The 19,440-nt window shown below is 36.8% G+C and overlaps 1 protein-coding gene across 1 annotated transcript; it reads right to left on the bottom strand.

Annotated features, from left to right (window-relative positions):
• Positions 1-723: 723 nt before the first annotated feature.
• LOC123677037 lies at positions 724-18,449 on the bottom strand. Its single transcript, XM_045613447.1, has 10 exons — positions 18,216-18,449; positions 10,102-10,597; positions 7,389-7,614; positions 5,554-6,512; positions 4,354-4,636; positions 4,153-4,165; positions 2,607-2,940; positions 1,709-2,553; positions 1,059-1,518; positions 724-1,004 (listed from the first exon to the last, which is right to left on the bottom strand). Exons 2-10 carry the CDS (start codon positions 10,580-10,582, stop codon positions 745-747), a joined length of 3,861 nt encoding a protein of 1,286 aa, XP_045469403.1. The 5' UTR covers positions 10,583-10,597; positions 18,216-18,449; the 3' UTR covers positions 724-744.
• Between the last annotated feature and the right edge of the window lie 991 nt (positions 18,450-19,440).

Genomic DNA, 19,440 nt, shown 5'->3' with positions numbered 1-19,440 from the left:
CTAATCCTCAAGTGTATGTCGAAACACCGTTACATCCAGAAAAAGGACTGTTTGGTGCGCTTTATGGGCTGGTGGAATCATTGGTCCGTACTTCTTCAAAAACGATGATGGCCAGAACGTTATAGTCAATGGTGATCGGTATAGATCCATGATTACTAAATTTTTCATTCCTGAATTGAACAACCACGATGTCCAGGAGCTGTGGTTCTAACAAGACGGCGCAATATGTCACACATCTCGTACCACAATCGATTTATTGAAAGACACGTTTGGTGACCGCCTAATTTCACGTTTTGGACCTGTGAATTGGCCTCCAAGATCTTGTGATTTAACACCGCTAGACTACTTTCTATGGGGCTATGTAAAGTCATTGGTCTATGCGGATAAGCCACAAGCCCTTGACCATTTAGAAGACAACATTCGCCGTGTTATTGCCGATATACGGCCACAAATGTTGGAAAAAGTCATCGACAATTGGACTACATCCGAGCCACAAGATTATCTTGCGGATAAATGACATTCATGTCAATCGAATAATCCATCGTTGTTTTATTGCAATTTAAAGTTCTATAGCTCTAAAAATTACACCCTTTATAAATTGCATATTTATGGAAATAACTTTGTTTTATTTTATTTATAATGAATTTCTATCAAGTTAGAGCCAAATACTACATTGAATAATTCTTCAAGAGAGATTATTTTTAGATAACTAGAAAAAAAAACTCATTTTTGAATTCGTTTATTTCAAACCATGCCTTTTTCTTTCTCCCATCTTTTGATGAATCTAATGGGGATGAGCATCACCCCGCTCAAAATTATGGTACAGCCGCAATAAATGAAACTGGCGCTGTAGGAATTGGTGCATTCAATGAAGTAGCCAGCCAACGGCAGACCTATGAAGCTGGAGACACCTTGAAACATCAGGGTTATCCCAAAAGCGTTCGTCAATTTGTCCAAGCCGAGAAGATCTACTAAGATCATAGTCTTCATCGATGGCACGGTGGCTGGAAAAGAATAGATAATAGGTTTTTTGATCACCCCTCAAAGGTTTTTCTTACCTATCGATGAACCATAAAGGGCTATGTACAAATAAAACATCCAGTTGCTCTCAGCAAAAGCAAATACTACTGAAGGGATGCCAGCAATGAACAGCCCAACGTAAGTGACTACCAAAGCATTAACTTGAGGAATAGAAGCTAAAATGCCACTTAGTATTCGACCAAACAGGTTGGCTATACCAAGACCTGTCACCATCATACCGGCGACCTTCTGCTCTATGCCATTTTCTATGGCCTTCTGCACGATATAAATGAAGGGCACATACATCCCTAGCGATACCAGAAAACCACTGATCGATAGGCATAGAAAAGAGGGCGATTTCAGCAGAGTTACGTCCAACATTGTAGCCAGAATTCTTTTCAAGGCCTCTGGACAGCATACGAAGGTCTTGGCTTCTTCGTCCAAGTCTCGTTTGGTGGCTACTCTGGTTACTGACAGGTGATAGTCGACTGCAGATTTCTGCGAACAAACGCCTCGTCAACTATTGCTAAACCATCAAAAAGAAAGAAGATCCAGTTGAACTTTGGTTTACTGAAAATATTATCTTGTAGGAGGTGTTTACTAATAGCAAAATAGAAAGTGTTACAAAAGTAGCCAGTAGTAAACCTAAATTAAACAGGAATTCTTCCTTCTCCTCATTTCAACTTACCTTGGAAACAGTTCCTTTGACCGAAGATACCGTCATTTTAATCGAAGGCTTCTTGGGGTATTCTGCAAGGGTGTAGATGGAACCGGTGAAAAATATGTCGTCTCTATACATCGGCCTACTGATTGTGCTTACAGCATCGTGTATTCCCCAAAAGTGACAACAGCACAGCCTTTTCCAAAACTCCAGGCATCTTTCACAAAGAGAAGGGTTGATTTCGTCTTCTAAAACCGTGGACATCTTGCTGACAACAGTGCTGGACCCTCCAGGATAACCAGACGCAGCAACCAGCGTGGACGATGAACTGAAATCCTTTTTGATGTTCTGAAATGTTTGAGGGTTCCCTTCTTGGACCTCTGCAGTTGTCGGTAGATTAATCATCTGAGATATGATAGGTCCGTGGTCTCCTCCAAGGTAAACTGATAGCATGGAATCCTCTTGTTCTGGGTTGGGTTGGACTGACACTGGTGGTAAGGGTCTGAAGGTCAGGCTGAAGATTGAGACGAACAAGAACGATATGGCTAAGATGCGGAACTTGATGGTCCATTGGTAACCAGCTAGGAGGTTGTTCAGGATCAAGGGGAAGAATATTATACCGCAGGAGGATCCACAAACGCTTACAGCGGAAGCCAAGGCTCTCCATCTTTCGAAGTAAAAACCAACGATTACGACTGAAGGGACGTAGATGAGGGCACAGGCTAGGCCTCCAAACACTCCAAATACCAGGAGAAATGAATTCAGGTCGTCCAGGAACGAAGAGACCAAAAGGACCATGGCTGCCAATATACCACCAATAAAGGTCACTATGCGGAATCCGTATTTATTGGTTAGACCACATATTATCGGAGCTACAATATAGGAGTAGTATTAATAACCTCAAATCTCTCTTTCCCCTATTTACCTGTAAGTAAATTCACCCCCACCAGGATAGAACTTGCATAAGCCACCCTGGTGGGATAGGTCCCCATGTATTTGGCGATCTCCTCCAGGAATATCCCAATGGAGTATATGGTGCCATCCATGATGAAGTTGATGAGGAAAGAGGCAGCGAGTACAACCCAACCCCAGCCGCCATCTGGTGGTATTACCACAAGGGTGTACACTATGTCGTCTTGGTTGGAATTTTTGAGGTGCAAGGGCTGGCTCTTTCTTGAGTACACGCTTTGACTGACCTCTAAGGGCGTCGTAGACATCTGTAGAGGTTTGATCTCTGGACAGGGTTTCGATTTTCTTGACTAACCCATTTTACGCTGTCAGATTTGAAGGGTTTATAGAAGGTGTCAGTTTTTTATGATGGATTTGTTTGAATTTTGACAGAATAATCTTTGGGTGCTGATTATTGGTTCTATGATTTTGATCAAGGGTATAGAATTTCTGCTATATCATATTGGTCTATGTGACTTTGACCAGGCTTATGGTCGCCCATAGAGAACCATTTCTTTCGTTACTATTCTTGGTCTTGAGATTTGCATAATTCATTGAATTATTGAGATATTTCGGGGGGAAAACATTATTTAGGAAATCAGTGAATTTTTCTTTGTTATTATATTGGTGAAAAAGGGATTATGTAATGAAAGTCATATTTCTAACTACAATTTTATTTAGTTAAAATAGAAAATTATCTAGTGAAATTATTGCTTTTGGTAGTCAGCTAATTCTCTATCATGAATTAGGAATATAATTAATCAAATTGAATCGCATTAACAACTTGTGGAATGTTGTCACGCAAGACAAATAAATTATAAATAATTTACATAAGCTAATGAGGCGTATGTTTTTGTTCGAACCATTTCCATAAATGTAAATATCTATAGGAAATTGCTCGAACTTCTATAAAATATATAATACAGAATAAAACATCGAAAATCAGTCTTATAATATGGAAGATCGACTACACTCCACTATTTTCTCTATTCAAATCTCTGAAGCGAAATAATAACTTCCATTTTTTTCTCTCATAAATATTAAAATATCATGGGTAAAAAAGTCGATTTTTTCATTGGCAAATTTACATAAACTCTGGAAGTTAATTGGTTTTCTCAACGTCCTTGAAACAAGTTTTCGGTATTTTTTAGTCTTGAAAAAGCGGAGTGCGTCTTTCGACCAACTACATAAATTTAAATCGGATAAAACACAATTTTCGCTACTGTCATACAAAAATGGCGATAAATTTTCAATAAATTAAAACAACAAAAGGGTAATTCGAACAGTTTCAAAATGTAATCTCAATCATATAATACTACACAAGGAAAGATAAATATATCTTCTTATGAAGGCACCATCGATTCAGACTTTACGGTGGTTTGGCAATAAGGCATTATCGGTCTCAAAAAAGACCGTACACACCATAGAGAACTCTCATCTCTGTGGTGTTGGCAATCTATGGCATGTCATGCTCATAGAGTAGCATTATTGTCTTGGAAGGCTTCAGAGGTGACTCAGTTTACGTTCCTTCGTTGACTGCGTTTGCGATTACAGCTTCGGCACTGAACTCCTTACGCTTAGAGCGTGCATAAACATCTTTAAAATCAACGGAGTATATCGTATACGTAGTTTGTCATTTTATCCTTGTTTTTTTTCGTTCTTTCATAATGAGGAACAAGAACCTTCAATAAATACTTTGTTATTGACCCTGTTTACGTTTGGACTACGCTGGAACTACATTTTTATTTTGTTGTCCTTTTCTTTTTTTCTCCATTTTGTTCACCCAGTTCAGGGGATAACACATAACAGCTGAAGCCACCAGAAGGGCCCCAGATAAGTAGAAGGCATCGTCGTAGCTACCCATCCATTCCATGAATGCTCCAGCTAATGGGGATCCTATACAGGCAGCCACACCTTGGAAGAGGAGGAGAAGACCAAAGGCATTCGTGAGATTTTCGAGTCCTAAAAGGTCCACTACGATGATCGATCTTAGTGAGGCGAAACAAGCTGAAAAAAAAAATTAATTTGAAAAACCCTTCAATTAAATTGTTAGGTTAGGTTAGCATATTTGATTCACAATTTTAATTGCCGACTCAAATTATCGGCATTCCAATTAAATTCTGTTCTTTTATGACAGTTTGAGATTAACATAGATAGTCAGTACGATTTTAAAATTTTCATCTTTTTGGACTTGGATAACCAATTTGTTACGCATTCTTTTGATAGTACTTTGACCGTTGATAAGGCGGGAGTTTCTAAAGGTTAACATGAAGGCCGACGCCAATAAAATCCGTTTTTTTAGGTTGGATTAGTCGAATATTATCGAAGCATTCGCTAAGATAGTGGTTCGTTGGGAAAGGTTGGAGACAAAACAAATTGAAAGGCCATCGCACTGATTACTACTCGATTCTATGACGGTTTGAAGGAGTTTTTTACCTATAAAAGGTTGTGATAATATCTTTGATAGCATCTGCACTGCTTCAATTAGCAGATATAGAATGACGCATCCTCATTATGTAAACTAAAACAACTAAAAGTTTATGCTATAAAACGTATAACTTCGCTTTCAAGACACTTCATTATCCTATGACCTTGACTCATCAACAATCGTATTGACTAATAGAACGTTTACCTATCTTATTTATCAATCGCTGGGGAAGTCATTGTAAGGTCAAATAAAATTTGATGAAGATATCACTACTAATTTGACAAAGCGAAACTTTTTGTATATTCTCTGACCAAATCTTTAGGCTGAATTTGACGTAAATTTGCTGGTTAGGTTATGTTTAAAAACTGATTGCTTGCTCTATGATTAAACCTTCGGGCTAGGTTCAACGTAAATTTCGTTAGAGGTTATGTTACGACACTCCTTCGTTTGCTTTAGCTTTATTACTTTATTACAATTCAAAATAAAGACTACTCACCGATGGATAATCCAAACACAACGCTGTAGGTAAACTGATACTCCTCGCTCATGGACAACCCACTGAACATCGTGGCAATACCGCCGATGGTCAAGGCAACGTTGGTCACAAACAAGGCGTTTACACCCGGGAAGGAACTCAAGAGTCCACACAACACCCTGCCGATAGTATTAGCGATACCAATGGAAGACACCAACCACACTGTCATCTCTGGGGCCATCGTCTCCTTAGCTCTATCGGCCAGATACATGAAAGGAACATAGAATCCCATCATGGTCATGAATCCTCCGAAAGCTAAGAGTAAGAAGGATGGTGACTTGAGAAGGGTGTAATCCAACATGGTGGCCAAAGTCCTCTTGACAGCCTCTGGGAACAACTTGCATATGTGTTTTTTCTCCTCGTCAATGTCATTCTTGGTGGACATCCTGGTAACTGCCAAGTTGTAGGCTAAGGAGCTTTTGGATGTGTACTCTGGCAGCCTTTTCAAACTGCCGCTGAAGAAGATGTCGTCTCGGTACAGAGGTCTGTTTATCTCGTAGCTAGGCCTTTGAGCATCAGATCGCGTCCTTCTTCTGAAATGCCTCTCACCCATAGGCTTCAACAGCGGTTTCTTGCTCTCGAACTGCATCTTCATGTTGTCATAGAGATGTGGTACACTGGACCGTTTTTCGAAGCTTATGTTCTTCATCTCCACGGGTTTCTTGGGCACCTGGGGGGCGCCAATGGTGTGGTATACGTCGGCCAATGTGGGATAGTCGGAATGGTTGATAACCCCAAGAAGTTTTGGGATTGAGTGGATGTTGCCTTCGCACCCGTTGGATTTCATGACCTTCAGCACCTCCTCCATCTTGATCCTGGTGGACGTTGGTAATTTCTCGATGTCGGCGCTCAGTTCTTCTTCGCCTTCTTCGGTGTCATCTAGTTTGCTTATGTCCTTGAGTTTCAGAGGTTTAAGGGGCCTGAAAATACGAGAATAGCAGGGTTAGTTTTAAGTTGGATTGAATGGCTTGTAATATTTCTGATAGTTTATGGTTTTGGCATATTTGAAACTTTCGATTTGCTGAGGGCGGAACGATTTTCAAAGACAAATGATTTGAGCAGGATGACGCTATTTGTCACTGCTTTCTTGGTCGTCATATGCCTGTTCAATTACAAGAATTAGCCATGAAGCTGTCGAGTTATTTGAATTTTAAGGTTAAGGTCAACCGAAACATCATCAAAATTGGATGTTGCATCAAAAAAATATCGCTACATGTATCGCATAGAGCGATCTTATTGATGATCTATCGATTCTTGTCTGGGAAACTATGTACCTTCGCAAGTATACCTTGCGGTAATATTTTTTGACGATGGACACAAAATTTGGAGAAACGGATGGCGAATCTTCAACTTAAAATTCACCAAATATGCATTTCTTCTTATTTTGTATCAATCTTTCTACTTTCATGTTATTTTCAGACGTCGTAATTGATAATAAGTCTATTTAATTCTAAGAATAACAGCAAGATAAGGGTTTTTAAAAATTGAGACGACTGAGAAAAACAAATCCACTTCTCCTTGATACACATTCTGTTCCAAGAATTGAAGCAGGACTTCATTTCGAATTTTACTGTCTCGTCAACAGAAACACAAATAACACAGTAATTTCGAAAAAACGAGCAGATAACCTTTCGTGTACTGAATTTGTTGCATAATTAATTTGGTCATCTTGACAAATTATTTCAATTAGAAGTGAAATAATGATTCCAATCAAAAAACCGATGTTGAATAAACAATTTATGGCTAGTAAATGATAACTGAAAAATTCGCGATTTACAATTTGAAGTTGAAATTACCTGTATAAGAGTCCAAAAAATAGGCAGCTGGCAACAATGGCTCCTTGACATAGAAGAGCATTCCTCCAGCCCATTTTGTCAATGAAATAGGCGCTCAGCGGTGCGAACAAAAAGGTTCCTATACCTGAACCACAAACGCCTATGCCAGTAGCCAGCGCCCTCCATTTTTCAAAGTAGTAACCTACAGTTATCACAGCTGGGACGTATATGAAGCCAAAACCAATTCCTACAAAGAAAAGAAAATGTTAAAAAAATACTTTTCCGAAAAACCTCGTATATGTATATCGAACAATATGATTTTCGAAAAAGGACTGGAGGTAATTCGAATCATTTATGGAATATACCACCTTCTTCCATTTAAAAGTTTCCTAGAAATATTAACATAAATATTCTCGACTCAAGACATTCAAATACATTTGCATCAAATTAAATGTGGCGGATAGATTGAAGGTTGCAACCGGTAGAGCGCGTTAAATATTCGATTTTTAAAGGTTGTGGCCGGTCAAGATACTCGTTCGGTAATTGTTCTCCTTTCTTTATGCAGTTTCAGGATAAACCGGAAAAAACAAACCGAAAAAGCGATATTTCGGTTTTGGTACTTGTCGTACGCCCCTCGTACCTAATACTGCCGTCTAGAAAAATGCGAAAGCGCGGAAGAAAATGTGCTAATTGGCGTTCGGTCACATTTGGAGTTGACCTTCTTACAAAGTGGTTGCAAAACATTTTCACAAAATCAGTTTTTCCGCATAGACGTTCCCGTTTTTGATGTACAGGGGCCGTATGAAAAGTCTTGCGATCGCAACGTGATTTATTCATGACTTTATGATTGAATGAGTCGTTCGCTAATCATCGCCCAAGGATAATGGCCGTATGACTATCGATCTGAATGGTTTATTTGGTATTGTGCGTTCTTAATTCTTATGAAAACAACATTTGCGCCATTGATAACTAAGAAATATAGGTCCTGTTGTTGGGTGTACTAGGTCAGTTTATTGTAAACATGGGATTCGTTGAAACCTTCGGTGTAATTTCCGTTAATGAATAAAATATATAAATATAAATACAGAAAAATTTCACTGTCACTAGATATCGATCAAGGAGATTTCGATAAATTCCCATTTTTGGGTCAATGTCGAGAAAACGACATTACGGAGTTTTGAAGATGCAAATTTATGAATAATTCTGAGATACACACAACATCAATCAAAACAATGCAAAATATTACATTTTGGTTCGTTATTTTCTTCATCCCATGTGGAACAAGTTGAACAATGCCATCATTGAAAAAAATCTACTAAAACCGCAGAAGAATTTCAACTGCACACGGCAGTTGCGTTCAGAATTTTTCAAATAAATCAAAATTGATAGAAGAAGATAATAATATGCCTCTTGTTCAACATTGAATAGTGAATATACGATTTGTACGAACAATACTTGAATGAATAGGTTACAGTAACAAAGGAATTCTTGTTGAGTTTGTTTCATGAGTGTAAATATCTTGTATTGAGGGGTCCTTCTAAGAATTTGGGCTCGTTTCAGGTCATATCCTATATTTATGGCTTTGACACCCTTCCCCCTGATGTTTCTCGGAATACAGGGCGATTTTTTGGTCGGTATAGGTACTAATTAGTAACTTTTTTTCATGTAGATAATAACTAACCTCAGAGGAAGCAATATCACATCCGTTGATTAAAGATAGTACAAATTGAATCCAGATGGCAAGATTTCTTATAATACATGTAAAATAAACATTGAAATCGACGGTGTGATATCAATCCAATTAGTGGGATAATATCAAGAAGAAAAAGTTGCCAATGGAAATTGATATTGAATCTTCTGTGGTCTGTTGAGCACCTGCCCAAGACCCCTTCGTAATACCTCAATAAATCATTGCGAATAGCATGTTTGAACGGTAAAAGTGAATGGATATCAGCTTAATTATTCATTTTTCAGTCTTCATAAGTGCTAGACTTCGTTATCCATAAAAATATGAACTATCGACATAATCTTTATTAACATTTGTCATAACAACGTGCAATTAAGATGCTCTATGGTAATTTTGCAATGGCTGCTTATGGAAGATACAAATTCAAACTGGGCGTCTTCGATTGTGTCATAGATGTAGTCATCAATATTTCGATCGTCAAATAAAAACAGGTAATTCTGGGGATTGTTCACTGCTTATAGACATTGGCAACACTTATCGACGAAGTTTTACTAAAAAATGGCAGCAGCAATGTTATGGATGTTGATTTGAAATTCTGCTCAGAATTCAGTATAACTTTGAGATTTCAACTGAGGAGAATGTGCATTGCAACTGAATTTTAGAAAATTATATGCTCTTCTTATTTTGGAAATCAATTTTACCAATAGAGGAGAGACAATTCATAACACCAAGAAAGTTTTTCCACCAACGTGTCGAATTTAGTAACTGATGAAAATTTAGAAGGAATTAAACGAAAGAAAAGGAAATTTTAATCAATTACAATCTTCAACTAGTTAAACATTTCTGCGAAGTATGGCCAATAAATGCCAAACCTTTCTTGGTATTTCTTGTTACAGAGTATATTTTTCTCGCCAAAGCCTCACCTCCCCTAAACCTATCAAATATAGTCTTCAAGATTCAATCACAGGTTTCGTTCACAAATACAGAAGGCATCTTCACGGCTATAGCAACTATTCTACATTAAGCAACAAAATTGTTTGTACTCACCTCCCAACACTCCATAGGATATGCACAAAAACGTAACACTAGTCGCAAAATACGATATCACAAAAGCCACAGATCCCAAAACACTGCCTATGATGGCCACCAGCCTGAATCCATACCTATTGGCTAAGGCACTTGCGAAGGGGCCCACAATTAGATAGAACCCGGACATGAGGGACCCCACCAGGGTGACCTGAGACCTGCTTGTGTTGAAGCTGGCAGCTATCTCTGAAAGGAACATGCCGAAGGAGAAGATGATCCCATCCACTATCATGTTGCTCATGAAAGAGGCGAAGACGATTACCCAGCCCCAGCCACCGTCTGGAGGCACCACGACGGCCTCGACGTCCGAAGAAGTCCCGCTAGAACTGTCGGAGATGTCTTTGGTGTCTTCTTTGAGCCGTTTTGGCAGGATTTCAATTTTGACGGGGTCATCTTTGGGCAGAAGGTCACACCTCTGGTTTATGTTCGTTGGAGGACTCATCACCTGGTGTTTGATCTGGAAAGGAGTGAAGAAGTTAGATAAGGAGAAAAAACTGTTAACGTTATTCGCAGAACGGTTGGGAACTAGTCACAGAACTGTGTGAACGTTTTGGTTTCCCTAATCGACTTTCAAACTATTCTGGACAGAACTACACAAGTTTAGAGAAGTAAAGATAACGGGTGTTTTTTTTCGAGGTATATAACTTCAAGTTGGCATTACTATTCAAGATGGCGACCGATTCAACAGCTGTTAAGTGATTTATTCTCAGTTTGGTTTGGCAATTCATCATGAATAGACTCACGCCTAAACAACGCTTGCAAACAGTGCTATTTCATTTCGAAAATAATGGTTCTGTGCGGAATACGTATCGCGCACTACGTCCATTTTATTTTGTTTAGCGATGAAGCGCACTTCTGGTTGAATGGCTACGTCAACAAACAAAACTGCCGCATTTGAAGTGAAGCTAATCCTCAAGTGTATGTCGAAACACCGTTACATCCAGAAATACTGACTGTTTGGTGCGCTTTATGGGCTGGTGGAATCATTGGTCCGTACTTCTTCAAAAACGATGATGGCCAGAACGTAACAGTCAACGGTGATCGGTATAGAGCCATGATTACTAACTTTTTCATTTTTGAATTGAACAACCATGATGTCCAGGAGCTGTGGTTCCAACAAAACGGCGCAACATGTCACACAGCTCGTGCCACAATCGATTTATTGAAAGACACGTTTGGTGACCGCCTAATTTCACGTTTTGGACCTGTGAATTGGCCTCCAAGATCTTGTGATTTAACACCGCTAGACTACTTTCTGTGGGGCTATGTAAAGTCATTGGTCTATGCGGATAAGCCACAAACCCTTGACCATTTGGAAGACAACATTCGCCGTGTTATTGCCGATTTACGGCCACAAATGTTGGAAAAAGTCATCGAAAATTGGACGTCCAGATTGGACTACATCCGAGCCAGCCGTGGCGGTCATAATCCAGAAATCATATTTAAAATGTAATGCCACAAGATTATCTTGCGGACAAATAAAATTCATGCCAATCGAATAATCCATCGTTGTTTTATTGCAATTCAAAGTTCTATAGCTCTAAAAAAAACACCCTTTATAAGTTTTCAGAAATACATTTTCATATTCATTTGCTTGATGGCAAGAAAGAACCTTTAACATTATTTATGGAACTTTGATAACTATTACGTATGAACAGCAAGAACTGTGTCGAACCGTTTACCTAGAGGTTCTAATCAAATACAAAAATTACTTTAATCAGTAACTTCCTCAATTCAGATTCAAACTTGAAAGAAACATTTTTTTGTAAATACGTAAGCCATGAGTAACAAGTCGATAAGAGGATTATAGTTTTTGTCCCTAGGTTGGCATAACTGTATTTGTATACCTTTAATTTGGCATCGCATACGGAATTCAAATCATTTGATATCATTTCCTGCTGATCGTTGGCAAATTTAAGATATTCAAGCAATATGGCAGTGTCCTAATTGAGGGATCTTTGAATGAAAACTGACACTTAGGCTGGTATTCAAGGTTGCCAAGGTAAGCATATCGACTAGACCACCGATCTTCATCCTTTACGTTCAATTGGGGGGACACTTGCACTATTTTTGTTTTCATTTGCTGACCTGCTTTTCAGCGTTTTAATTATCTGTTTTTCTTGGGTTTGTTGAACTCCTAAATATATCGGTTTTACCTTGTGTCATTTAGGTCACTTCTGGGACAATCCGCTCTTTTATTTGACCTGATACACATTTTTGTAGGGGAAATGTTGGTATATCGATTTCTGTAGTTCAATTGAAATATTGGGATTTGTTTTTCTCTGATAATGTGAATGACGGGAGGTTCTACTCATATTATAATGAAATTCATACCTATATCTCTTCTATGGTTCAGAGGTTTACCAGATATAAAAAAAAAATTTGATCTTCCAATATTACGATCCTCACAAAATTTCGCAAAATTACTCAAAATTTCAAAATTACAGATATATTTGCGCAATATAATGTTACTGCTGTTTACCTGGAACAAGCGCTTGAAAATAATTCACTGTTATGTTGACTGATGAAGTCGCACGTAATAACAGAAGACAATTCTCATAAATAAGTGTAAGTGTATCAAACAGATGCTGTTCAATGAAAAAATAATTAGCAATATTGATGGTGTCTTGATTTTATGCAAACTATAATTTCTATGCTCGCTTCAGCGGTACATTTACCATATTGATAAGTGTCAATCTGACCTTACTTTTGTGTTTGAGTGTTAAATAATCTTAGGAAATTTTCCATAGTACCTATACATGTGGAATTCCAGTTGTAATAAATTCCTATTTTTCGATTAAATTATTCATTGAATAAATTGGCTACAGATAAATATGTTACAAATAGCTATAGGGAATTCCTTACTAAAAATAAACCTGTACATTTTGAATTCAGTGTTCGTAAATAATATATTGAAAAACATATACAAGAAAAATTAGATGGATGATATAATAATATCGTTGAAGATAAATTTCAAAATTTTACAATTTCCAAATTAAGCAAACAAATATTTTGATTGCGGTTTTTACAAAACTTTCATTGCTGTTATTATCTAGTTCGAATTATTTGTGTCCATTTTTGGTTCCACCATAAATTTCCATCTTTTTTCTTCCTGCTCGTAAGATTTAGGATATTTTTATTAGTCACTCTTTTCAAACAATACCGCCTGTCCTATTTTTAAATCGCCAAAACTAACAACAATGATATTCATAGAGCCAGAACTCACCAGAGGGCTAATTAAATACGTACGTAGGCCACTAGGAAGTGACAAGAAGCGGTTAGAAAGGCTGAACCCCACGACAGGATCTCGTATACCAATTTTTTTTTTTCATCAAGTTTCCTGTCTTTTAAATACCACCGCAGATTTCAACGAATTAGAATGCTCAAAACCGATGTTGGACACGCGCTCGATTCAATTTAATTTGACGTATGGCGTCTAGTTTGAATACGGGTTTGCCGTGATCTTGCCCAGCGATTTTAATGCCATTAACATTGCACCTGCGCTTCTACAATAGCCGACACTGGAAATGCAATCGGTATCGCAGACATCTTTTCAAGTTGGAACTGGTCCAATAGATGATCTAACGTCTATGGTTTTTTATTGCATTGACAACCTTGAAAATCTGTCATTAGTGTCATTTGTATGATACATTCGAATTGACTGTGTTGATTTTTGGAGTGTTTACTAATTCATTTCATTTCCCAGTCATTTACAACCATGTATAATTGTAAAAAATATCAAACACAAAGGAAATTTTTGACGAAGATTCTAAATGAATAAAAACTGACAGTAATGATAGGTAGCCAAGGTTGCAAACCTAAGAACACGGATATTGTCACGCAAAGATGGCAGTATTAATATTAATTAAAACGCAGATAAGCCGAATGAAAGTCTTATAGGATGTAAATCTAAAGTATCCTACTTTCAAAACCTTCAAAATGACATATAAGTAGTAAGTCTGAATTGAATCAAGGAAAAACATTGATTTTTTAAACTCTCACTAGTGATATACTACTGAAACAGCTCTTTTTGGATGATGCAAACAACAGAGTTATTAAATTGGAAATAATCATGATGCAGCTGAGCATGCGCTGCAAACGCTTAAAAGTTCGGTTTACCATTATTCTTCTCAAGTTTCATAGTTCAGTGATATTGGAGCCAACTGATAAAATTTCGTTTAGAAATAAAATGGATATAATGATTTAATGGTAAAAAGAATTTGAGGAAATATATTGAATAGACACGCATTTTAAAAATTATACAAGAGAAAAAATAACGAAATTTGAATTACGTGATAGTTTTATACTCCTATATGGAATATTTGCAAAAGTTGACTGCCCCAAGTGAAAATAAATAAAATTGACTCACTTCTATTTGTTGAGAAGATATGAAATTTTGAATTGAATATTAGTTCACCTCATTAATGGGTAACTGTTTGCTTTATTATCTGTGAAATCAAAAGTTCCAATCAGTTATCCGAAGCTTCTATTAGAAAAGATATCTAATTCCCATGAGAATTCGATAAATTAATTGCATAGGCCAACAATCGAATACTCGAAACCAAAACCTATGAAAATTTCATAAAGCAATTAGTTAATAGTAGAAATCAATGATAAATTTTAATTTCGAACATTTCGTATAGTTATTCCGAATCAAATCGAATATTTCAAAATTATTTCCATAATTCCTAAATTATTATTATTAAGGACTAAAAAACTATAATAATGAATAATATTCCACTAAGAATAATTCTACTACTTTACTATTTCAATTTTATGGAGCGATTTTGTAACGAATTTAATGTGAATAGCTCTTAAAATTTCCAAGAAATGCTTTGGACAGAGGAAGTATGCATTTCTTTCAAATTTATTTATAGATTCCACACAATGCAAACTCAGAATTGTGAACATTTTAAGTTGAAGGGGCGTAGCTCTGTCGTTTTATCACAATGTCTTTAATTTTGGAATTTTGAACCGGGAATGGTATCATACGATAAGGTGATCATATCATGCAAACCGTAAAAAAATTGAAGAAGAAAATAAGAAGAAAAATACTAAACAGTTTCAGAATTATAAAAATTGAAGCATAATATTGATAAAAAATTAAGAGAACAGCACCGACAGGTTAGGAGCTTTTGAGCGCTTGTTGTCCCCAAATTAATTCTTTCACTTTTCAGTTCTACTTATAGCAAGTTTCGAAATAATTACATACAATGTGAAGCGTTGGCAAGATACCCGAAAATTCTATGTTTAATGGACAAAACCATAGAGAACCGAAAGGTTGAACATAGATGAATACTAAATTTCGTGATTTGAAACAATTTAAAAAATTTAACGAACTCACCAAGAGAAGACACGTCTGTTCGACAGCACTGACATCGGTTTCGCTTAGAGCTACTCGCCGTGTAGATTTTGCGCCAAACGAGCAACAAATAAAATAACGGAGACTCGAATACAATCGGTATTTTAAACCACGGTCGGTAAGGGTCAGTTTCCAGCGTTTAAAAATGATGCAATCCCTCTCGATTTTGAATAATCCACCTTAGAGCGTCTCAATTCACAATTTTCACGTTTGCCGGTTTCGTTGAACTTCTTCGTACGATTTCTCGAGTTAATTCGACTGATTGGACGTGAGGAACAGACTAAATCTGCAGCCAATTGATTTAAACTCGATTCGCACTGAGGAAACAGGTCATTTTGCTACCTAGTGGAGAGAGGTTAGGATTTGGTCATTTTTGGACGACCCCCGTATGCGAGGGTTAGGCCTTTCGGTGTTGTAATTTTTCGGACGGGCCTTGTACGTTTTGGGGTCTATGAATAGGGAGGATTATCGGCTGCTTTGTTTCCAAAAACGCCTCATAACGCGAGATAATATTCTTTATTTATTGTTTATTATTTACGAGTGCACAAAGCCTCAATAAAAATGTGACAAGATCATCTTTACAATGAAACCTCTTTTTATAGGTTTCGGCTCAGTTTTAAGCCGCAGCTCTGAATCAATTCTGAGATCGTAGTTTTTGGCACTCGAAATTCCATTTGAATATGGAAAATTTAAGATAAATTCTTAGTCAAAAAGATCGCTGAGATGTACTGCTAAAATGGGGCACGGTAAACAAAAAAAATGACGTGGGTATAGAGGATAATACACAATTGAAAAATATGGTACTATTTATCGACATCCAACAGAGACGATCCAAGAATGATATGCAATAATTTGACAAAACATAAACACTTTCGTATATGACTTGATTATTTATACTTCCAACTGACGTCATTGATTTGAAAAAATGTCAACTGGTCTAATGTAACAACAAAGCAACAAAAATAATTCTGGTAATCCCTTTAAAAGGGTTATTTTATAACAAAATATTCTGTTGGGATGATATAAATAAGATCAATAATGGCAAAATATGCTTTTCTTATGGACGGACCTTGTACATTTTGATATCTACAAATTGGGGGAAGTTATCGTTATCGAAAGATTGTTTGTTCTTCTTAGAATTTTTCGATTTATACAATGATATTGGGTAATATCATCAAGATCAATAAAGGCTGCATTACAACTTTGTTACTTGATGTAACTTTGTATCAAATGAAATAAGCAATTGGTATGTTACGCTTATTAAATTATTTTAAATGAATGTGATTCAACATGGCACTTAATCAATTTCAACTTTTTATTTTTCGGTTAATTTTTTACACTGTTTAAATTGCATAATTCGGTTTAAGAATCTGTTGATATCTGTCATTGATTCACCTAGAAATAATTCTCATAGCTGAGATCGATGAATTTTTGTAAATCTGGAGAGCAAATTGAAAAATGTAAATAACAGATTGCTTAACATATAATTTTGATGCGTAAGTGTAGTATTATTTCAAATAGAATATTTGTGATCGCTAAGTTATTCTCAAAATGGTTTGAGGTTATAAAATCTAATCTAATTCTAAATTTTGATTGGAATGGATAAACGATTTTTGTTTTTCAGGAATATTCTGCAATAACAACGACTAAATAATTCAATTCAACTTTATTTTGTATTTCGTTTGTTTTCGAAATTTCAACGAAAGCATTTCTATTTTTATTTGTAACTGTGTGTCGAAAGATCTTGCTAAGATTATTGTTTACCAACATGGTTGAGCAATATGAACTCTGAAGATCGTCATATATTTACAGACAACAGTGGCATACGCCCGAGCGTATTGCTTACGGTATCCCCGGTAACGCGCCACTGGCACCGATTCCTTACGCCCCTTAGGCACGCTCGTGTTGCACACGTACGGTTTTAGTCGATGCAGTGGAAAATTTTGAGATGAGTCATTCGGTTTTTTAAGATTTCGGTTTTCTAGGCTTTTCTTCTTGACTTGATTAGTTTTGGATTTTTTCCTTGTTTTGTATTTTATTTTTTGAACGATGAGCGATTTTCTTATAAGAATTATAAATTTTGAATTTATTACAAGTTTTTTCCGTCTAATTTGAATTCTGGTGCAAAATTGCTCAAATCTGGCTATGAAAATTCACAATAATCACTTTCTGATAGTGTTATTGATTGCAGACCACAAAACTAGTCACTATCAAAAGAAATTATTGATTGCGATTCAAATTTAGGCGATGGAAAATTTCGAGAGAATCCACGAAAAAAATTGGGTTGAAGTCAACACGTGTTCCAACTCAAAAACATAAATCTAATCGAGTAAACATCTAACAGTTTTTTTTTTCCAACGAAACTCATAGTTCTGTAATCATTGAATCATAACTTAAATAATCAATTTTGGACTGACACTGAGCTCGAGAATGTCATGAGGAATGTAAATAATGTGGATCTAGAAACCAGTGGAGCGATCAAGAATTTTTAATTGGGGACAATATGCGAAGTGGAAAAAAAATCATTTTATATAAATTATTACCAATTGAAAATATTAAAGAGGGAAAGAAATAGGGTGGAATTTACTATTCAGAAAGGGTCTACACCGTAAGCAAAAAAAACCAATAATAAACATAAAAATAATTGAAAAAAAATTAAAATAAAAATTAGAAAAAATTAAGATCAAAAAAATTAAAAAAAAATCGAACTTACCTGGGTGAAATGAATGAAAGGGGAAGGGCTAAAGGAACAGCACGGTAAGGCACGTAGTGTGTGTGTTCGGAGCTTATGTGTGCACGTTTACGAGGTCTGAACGCGTTGCTTTGACTGAAGTTGCTGGGCTTCTTCAGGCTTCTAGTCGTGGAGCGATTGTGTGATTATGAACGTACCCAACTGGCGACGCTTTCGACGGTCTCCCACTGTGTGTGTAGTAGCGGCGAGATGTTTCAGCGTGATAAAAACGTTCATTCAACGAAAGCCATGTGATTACACCAAGTTCGAAAGGCAAGATCCGGAACCCTAGCTCTGTCTCTGTCAGACGCACCCTTCCTTGCTATCTGCAAGGATGCATTAGAATTGCTAATTGTTGAAGATGCACTTTGAGCATGATTAAGAAGAAGCTTTCTGTGGTTTAAGGATGTTCGGTGGTTATTGACAGGAGGTGGATGCAGTTCTGTGGTCTTGAAATTACTTATTAGGTTTTTGGAATGGATGGAATTCGCAATGGAATAGAAAAATGAATGAAAAGCACTGAGAATTGTTATTTTACTGCCATACATAAAATTCAATTGGGCCACATAAATATTGAGTTTGTTTTTTTCAATACCGCAGCCTACTTGTATGGTTTTGTTGACGCGATGAACAATCTGAATGCGTGATTTCATCAAAATCAAAATAATAATTCTCGGCCGGCAATAGTGAAACTGGTGAAGAAATATGCGTTGTTGGAACAAGTTAGTTATAAAGGATGTTTTTTTAGAGCTATAGAACTTTAAATTGCAATAAAACAACGATGGATTATTCGATTGACATGAATTTTATTTATCCGCAAGATAATCTTGTGGCATTACATTGTAAATATGATTTCTGGCATATGACCGCCACGGCTGGCTCGGATGTAATCCAATCTGGACGTCCAATTTTCGATGACTTTTTCCAACATTTGTGGCCGTATATCGGCAATAACACGGCGAATGTTGTCTTCCAAATGGTCAAGGGTTGTGGCTTATCCGCATAGACCAATGACTTTACATAGCCCCACAGAAAGTAGTCTAGCGGTGTTAAATCACAAGATCTTGGAGGCCAATTCACAGGTCCAAAACGTGAAATTAGGCGGTCACCAAACGTGTCTTTCAATAAATCAATTGTGGCACGAGATGTGTGACATGTTGCGACGTCTTATTGGAACCACAGCTCCTGGACATCATGGTTGTTCAAT

This window comes from Harmonia axyridis, chromosome 3 (assembly GCF_914767665.1).
Source record: "Harmonia axyridis chromosome 3, icHarAxyr1.1, whole genome shotgun sequence".
Lineage (NCBI taxonomy): Eukaryota > Metazoa > Arthropoda > Insecta > Coleoptera > Coccinellidae > Harmonia > Harmonia axyridis.
Note: the sequence above shows the minus strand (reverse complement) of the source record. Positions and strands in the feature narration are given on the sequence as shown.